Source organism: Apaloderma vittatum, unplaced genomic scaffold (genome assembly GCF_000703405.1).
Source record: "Apaloderma vittatum isolate BGI_N311 unplaced genomic scaffold, ASM70340v1 scaffold14675, whole genome shotgun sequence".
NCBI lineage: Eukaryota > Metazoa > Chordata > Aves > Trogoniformes > Trogonidae > Apaloderma > Apaloderma vittatum.
This window is the reverse complement of record NW_009718887.1, coordinates 12,991-20,155: the sequence shown is the minus strand read 5'-3', so window position 1 is coordinate 20,155 and position 7,165 is coordinate 12,991. Positions and strand designations below refer to the sequence as shown.

Below are 7,165 nucleotides of genomic sequence, written 5' to 3'. Positions count from 1 at the left end.
AAAGAGAAAAAGAAAAAGCGTGTGTGTGACTATTTTTGATTTACAAAATAAACCAATCCAGAACTCAAGTAGAGGCAAAATCATCGGTAAAAGAGCTATAGTCTGTTAATTGTTATTTTGCTATTTGATCTTTTTAGATAAAGGTATTGAACAGAAGTTAGCAGTGTCTGACACCATGTGAACAGGCTTGGGGTATGTCAAGAACATACACTGTAATATAGCAGATCTTTTTATACTATTTATTTGTGTTTTCTGGAAAGGATATTAAATGGGGAAAATACTAATCCAGTAAAGAGAAGTCCTGTTCACCTTCATAAAGAAAAATGTCAGAGTTTGGAAAACTAGAATGTATCTGAAATTACAAGGAGGGGAAATATATTTGTGATTGATTGCGCTGATGTTTTGACAGTAAGGGTGGTGGCAGATCGTTCCTAGAGATGCTCCATAACATCTAGACTGTAATAAAACCTTAGCAGTTCAAATAGTTTTGTTCTGGGTCCGTGGTGCTATTCCTTTTGAACTTACCAATTGCTTCTGAAATAGGTTTTAGAATATGATGATCAAGACTTCCGAATCCTGTATTCAATCTTGGTTTTGCCAGTTTTTACCTGTGTTGTGCCTTTCGCTGAGGTATAATATGATTCCTCTAGCGCAGGGGCTTTCTCTGCGTTTCTCCTCCAGTGTAACGCAGAGGGCAGCTGCCCCTCTGCCCTGGGAGTGGTGCTATCATGTGGTCCCAGTTTTCTGAGACCTGAAGAGGGCTCTCTCTGCACCTCCACGTAGAGGTTGGGTGCTGGGTGTAATGGCATGATCAGAAGTGTCGGATGTTTCATTGTAAAAGGATGTAGGGCTATAGGTGCTCCTCTGAAATGTTTGCGATTTGAACCTGAAATACAAGGTCAACCCATAAGAAGAGTGTGAAATCTGATGGGACAGTGGGAGGAGTGAAAACCGCAGATTAATTTTTATTAATATTTTTTTCGAAGATGAAAAGAGGCTGCTTTAAGTGGTGGAATAAAAGATTTCCTTTATGTTTTAATCTAACTGGTTAGTAACAGACATTGGGGGTGCTTGCTACTATCAACACTGGTTTTAAACAGTGAGAGCTCTCTAGCATATTTCTGCTGCTCCAATAAAATATTTAAATCATTTTTGTTACCTGGTTGCTTAACTAGTATTGTGGCATGATATAATTGGTGAAATTGTTGCTGTTCATCTTTATCATAATCCTTCAAATATCACTGCTGGACACTTAGTCTTAAAATTTCTCTGTTGCTGTTACCATACGTCTTAGTTCATGTTGATCCCAACATCAGTGAAGACTTTTTTGGAATCACAATCAAAATTCTACCTGGAGATACATAGAGGTGCCTGTAGGTAAGCTTCACCTGGCACTGCTGTCCTCCTAGCAGGTGTAAGTTCTCAGAGATGTACACCATTTGATTTAAGGCAAGTTCCTGGTAGTATGTTCTTCAGATGAGGAAAAAATCTGTAGATGAAGCACTTACAAGGGAGCATGTTAAAAGCCAGGATTATGGCCAGGATCTGGTTAGCCATCCTTCATTCACATTGGTCCCATTCTCAGAATCTTTATTTTTCCTGCCCTTTCTCTTATCTGATGCTGTCTTAGTGCTTTTGGTACAAATGTCCAATCAGTATATGGAAATTGTATTTCATAAAGGTACTTCCATTTGGAAATAAGTTCATTTATCACTTCAATTTGTTTTCCTATAATCAGATTTTTTTGAACCTATTGGCCCTTATTCCATTTGTTCTTTCCTGTAATGAGCACATGAAAATGTGAAGGTTCACTAGCTTTTACACATACATCTTAAATGAGCTTCTTAAGTTTCAGTTCTGTAGTATGTGTGCTGCATTTCTACACATTCACGTAAAATGACAGTAAAGGTTAGACTACTTAAAATTTTGAGAATTCAGTAAACTGGTTGGATGGATAAAATTCAGTTTAATAGGATCTTCATTTTAAATAGAGTATGCTTCTTTTAGGTTAACGGAAAAGAACCAGATGATGAAAATCTCAATAAATCTGAAATAAGCCAAGTTTTTGAGATTGCACTTAAAAGGAACTTGCCTGTGAATTTTGAGGTATGTTTACTTTACAAGCTCTAGATTTGTTTTTATTAGAACATTAAGGGTACGCATTGAGTTGAGTCTCCTCTAGATTACCTGAACAACTGACTTTTAATATCATGTTAGTTGTGAGTACACTTTTACCTTTGACAGTCACCCTGATTGTCTCAGAGTTTATATGGTAAAGTGGAAAAAAAAGAAAGGAGTATCCACCTGTTCACAAATTCATGCTTTAAAATCGAAACATGAGTGAACAGCTAAGCTATGGTTGTCTGTGCAATCTTTTTTCCAAGCTTTTTGAAAAATCAGCATTACAGTGAAGAAACAAAACAGAACACCACATTCATGGTCAGTACATTGAAGTGCAGAGTCGAGGCAAAAGAGTAGAGCTCGCTCTGATAGACATTTATGGAAGTATTTGCTTAATTAAGCACTGATGTGGACTATCTGCAAGTTGAAGAATCTCACACATAGGTTTCTTTTCTCGCCATGAGGTGACCTCATGTGCATCTTACTTTTCTTTCCCTTTGGCCTGGCTGCTTGCTGCCTCTTTGCCTCTCCCTGATCATTTTAGTTCTCTTAAATCAATAGCTTCCATAGGAGCATCTCTATTTCACTAAAATATTAATTTATCATGCTGCTTTCCTGAGCTGGCAGAGTAACATTTAAGTCAACTATCTGAATTATTATAGTAAGAAAAACACAACTGTGTAACTAAATTACTTCTGAAATCATTCTGTGAAATTTTACGTGAAGCTTTCAATTACTGCAGATTAGCCTGAGCATTACTGATGAAAACCTACTGTCACACAAAGCCAGTTGTGGGTGGAAGTTCTTAATTAATTCTTACTTTTGGACTCTATGGATATAGTGAAGTATGATGTGTTATGAGTGGAGTTAAGACTAAACCTGTAGTAGGCAGCTATCTCTTACATGTCTCCAGAATTCTTGATTTCTGAACTAAAATGCTGGATCCTAAAGAATTGCTTTCTCTGTAATGTTCTGTTACCATAATAGGATGTATTTAATGAGGTGATGTGAACTTTGTGGAAGTACACACTGATGAAATCAGAACAGTCATATTTTCATATTGAAAGAGTAAATCAGTAACTTAAATGAGAGGGGTTAGTGACTTACATGTAAATATTGTTTACTGCTTGCTACATCTGATCTTTTTAAAGTCTAAGTTTCTGTGGGTGGGATTGTGTTATTAGACTATGATTTACATCTCTGATTTCTGGATTGTATGAGAATCTAAAATCTTTTTATCCGTAGTTCTTGAGAGAAGTTTGCTATAAACAATGTGCCCTACCATTTTTAATAAGTGTTTATCACGCTTTCACTCAGTTTTTCCCTCTGAAACAGGTGACCAAGGAAAGTGGTCCTCCCCATATGAAGAGCTTTGTAACCAAGGTGTCAGTTGGAGAGTTCATGGGTGAAGGTGAAGGAAAGAGCAAGAAGATCTCAAAGAAAAACGCTGCAATAGCAGTCCTAGAAGAACTGAAAAAATTGCCACCCCTTCCTACGGTTGAGAAAATGAAGCCACGAATCAAAAAGAAAACAAAATCAATAGTGAAGGTAAGAGACAAACAGACTGGAAATCTGACTGTTATAAATAGTCATCAGATGAGAGTAATTTCTCCATTAATTATAAACACTTTTCAACTGCTCAACGTTTATCAGCAGTCTGGTACTGTAAAAGAAATGGTAGTTTGCTCCCACTCTAAATGGGGTGCTGATACCGCTTTTACAACAGTTACCAGTAAATTCAGGATGAAAGAGAAACCTTATAAAAGAGTAAGTGGCACATGAAAATCAAGCTCTGACTTTCAAGCCTTAGTCTTTACAGCTTCGGGCTTTGCATGATTTTGCTTGTGCAAATTCTGCGAGCCTGTCCCTCCTAATATAGCAGGATTGGAACTTGTAAAACTATTACCGATGGTAGGTTATATGTGGTCAACTGTGACAGCAGAGGCAAATAAATGCAGTGTTTCTCTTTGGCTTTGACAGTGTTTCATTAAGCAGCTTTTATCTCAGTGTTTTTAAATTCTAGAGATTAATTAATTCAGTGGCAGGCTGCATTTTGTCTATTAAACTACATATTCACAGATTTTGGCTTATTTCCTAAATATTGTTTTACATAGCTGCAAACAAGTCCAGAATATGGTCAAGGAATGAATCCCATTAGCAGACTTGCCCAGATACAGCAGGCAAAGAAAGAAAAGGAACCAGAGTACATGCTCATCACAGAACGTGGTCTTCCAAGGCGCAGGGAGTTTGTCATGCAGGTTTGTACGTTAATTTGACAAATCTAGTCATGTTACTGTGATGTCTTTTATTTTTCTTTTAATGATAATCAGTTTGTCATGATGATACGCAAAGTTAACAGAATCATGGCCAAATTTCCATGGAATTTACTGAGAGAATATTCAGTAGGCTACATTCAAGGAAGATAAATGTTAAAGAAAAGTGATCTGCGTCGTGTTTTAGAAAAATTGCATAGAGAAAGAGAAGCCTTATGTTGTAACTGCCTAATGTTTTAATTAACAGGAGTATTAATATTCTGTTAAGAGTTACTGAGCTTCTCATAGTTTGTAGTGCAGGATTTATTAACAGGAATCTGAATGTCCTTCATTTCCTCCTTCCCCAGAGTTTTCGTGTGTTGCTTTAGAGCACGGCACTTTCTGCACTCTGCATTGCAAATCCCAGTAGTGCAGTAATATTTTTATTACTCAGTATCTACTAGCCTGTAGTAATTAAGTGCATTCTCCAGACCCCTCTCCTATCCTGGCCAAGACAGGAGAGTTAGTTGCTTTCTTTCCATTACATGCATAAATCTGCTAAATCTGTAAACTGGAAAATTTATTACTGCTGTGATATTAGTTTGAGCATTTAGGCTGTTGCGAAGGTGAGGTAATTTTAGTTGTTTGTATGACTTCTGTTTGGATTTTTTGTGCTTGGAGGCCATTGATCATTGATAATAAATGACATCTTACCTAGAGTAATGATCACTTGAACTATTTTGTGACTCAGGGCATGCTCAAGACACAGATCACTAGTAAGAGAATCGCCATACTACTGTTTAAGAATTCATTTGTTTTTTCTTTCTCTTTCGTCCAGGTGAAAGTTGGTGTGCACACAGCTGAAGGAATGGGCACAAACAAAAAAGTTGCTAAACGCAATGCAGCTGAAAATATGTTGGAAATTTTAGGTTTCAAAGTCCCTCAACCTCAACCTCCAAAGCCAGCATTAAAGACAGAAGAGAAGGTAAGAGTCTTTAAAAATCAGCCACTGTTTAATGCTACAGCAAAAGTTGCACTGAAACAGCAGCAGCTTTATAAGACAGTGACAGCATAGTAAATCCATGCCTTCTGCCCTAGGCAGGAAGAACTCATATCGAGGTTACTGTTCTCCTGGAAACAGCACATTTCAGATACATTAAATGAATTTATTTCTTCTTGTAGAATGGCTCATAAACTGTGATAATTGATGTATAGGTCTCAGAAACTGTCAGACTTATAGATTATCAGACTTTGTGGTAGCAATAGTTTTACATGGCCTTATTGCCAATTGCAGTCAAAAGTTTGTTAGAGGTCTCTTTCTTTGAACCTTGCAATCTCCTGTTGATTCAGCAGATGTTACCAGGGAGTTAAAATAGCAAGTCTGGTTTTAGTTTTCTCCTTTTCAATGTATATGCTCATTTGTGTCCAGTATATTATTCTCAGCAACACCAGTAACTAATGTTAGTTAACTGGCTTTATTATTGTATCTAGTTCTCAATATCTGTTCCTAATGCCACTTCACTAGTCTGTAGATAGCTTTAGACGTTCAAGGAATAAGAATCACCAAACTTATTTGTTCTTGGTAGCTAAGTAATAATTGAAGTTTTCGAACAATAAATTTTTCAGTAAAGTTTGGACTAGTCACATCACCTACATTTGGAAAACTTTAAAACTTGGAGGAGGGAGGAAGGGATAAGAAAGTAGATTTAGATTAGGTATTAGGAAGAAATTTTTCACCATGAGGGTGGTGAAGCACTGGAACAGGTTGCCCCATCCCTGGAAGAGTTCACGGCCAGGTCAGGGCTTTGAGCAACCTGAGCTGGTGAGAGAGAGATGTCCCCACCCACAGCAGGGGGTTGCAGTTAGATAGTCCTCAAGGTCCCTTCCAACCTTAACCATTCTGTGATTGTGGGTTTGGATTTTTTCTTTTTATTTTTAAGACACCAGTGAAGAAACCAGGTGATGGAAGAAAAGTAACCTTCTTTGAGCCGGGCTCTGAAGAGACTTCATCTAGTAAGTAACTTTACTGAAAGAAGCAAGGCCCTCTTGGCATGTATGTGTGTGTGCACGTAGATACATTTCTTGGTCCCTTCAATAGTGTCACTTAACACACTGTAACGAGCAGAGGTGTGCAACTGCTGGGTTGTGAGCTAAATCTAGCCCTTAGGAGGGTTTTGTTCAAATCCCAAGTCATGCAGCATTCAGGTTGCGCTGTGACCAGCTCGGGGAGGGGAGCAGATGGCTGAACCAAAAGCACATGTGTGCTCATGGGTTGCTCGAGCAGTTAGTGGAGGTGCAGCTGCTGCTGCCTGCAGTGTCTTACCTTCATCTGAGGAATCTTGGGACAGGCTTTAGTCTGTCATGGGCTTCCTAGGACACTAGTGAATGTTCAGGACTGAGCTTGGTTCTGATTCAGGGACCAGGCTCCTTCAACCAACAGCAGGAGTAATGTGGGGGCAGTTTTTGCGGGGGAAAAGGCATGGGGAGGAGGTGAGCCTCTTTGGCTCAGCAGAACATTTCTCTGGTACAGGGTCCAAATGAGGATGGGAGCAGATTCCCTGGGGAAAAAAAGTTGGGGTTTCTGCCACCTGGGGAATAGCCTTCTAGATTTGGAAGAATGGCTGCAGGCTCAGAGACTGCCCCAGAAATGTGACTGTAAGCCTGAGGCAAAATAGCAGTGAGAGGGGAGGGTGGTGCTGGATTTGTTGAGGCAGTTGTAGTAGTGTTATGTTCAGTCGTATCATTTTAACGACATTGAGGGAATAACTGCAATGTGTCAAAGACTGTTCCTG

The 7,165-nt window shown here is 38.7% G+C and overlaps 1 protein-coding gene across 4 annotated transcripts in view; it reads left to right on the top strand.

Annotated features, from left to right (window-relative positions):
* The window catches only part of STAU1 (staufen double-stranded RNA binding protein 1), a 24,792-nt gene that overhangs the window by 12,210 nt on the left and 5,417 nt on the right, over positions 1-7,165 (top strand). For 2 of the 4 annotated variants that reach the window (XM_009870426.1, XM_009870427.1), the window contains 5 exons: positions 2,008-2,106; positions 3,439-3,669; positions 4,236-4,379; positions 5,212-5,358; positions 6,314-6,386. In XM_009870426.1, the coding sequence (XP_009868728.1) occupies positions 2,008-2,106; positions 3,439-3,669; positions 4,236-4,379; positions 5,212-5,358; positions 6,314-6,386 (694 nt within the window). The remainder of the gene's footprint in view (positions 1-2,007; positions 2,107-3,438; positions 3,670-4,235; positions 4,380-5,211; positions 5,359-6,313; positions 6,387-7,165) is intronic. The other 2 variants (XM_009870429.1, XM_009870430.1) reach the window with 1 other exon arrangement.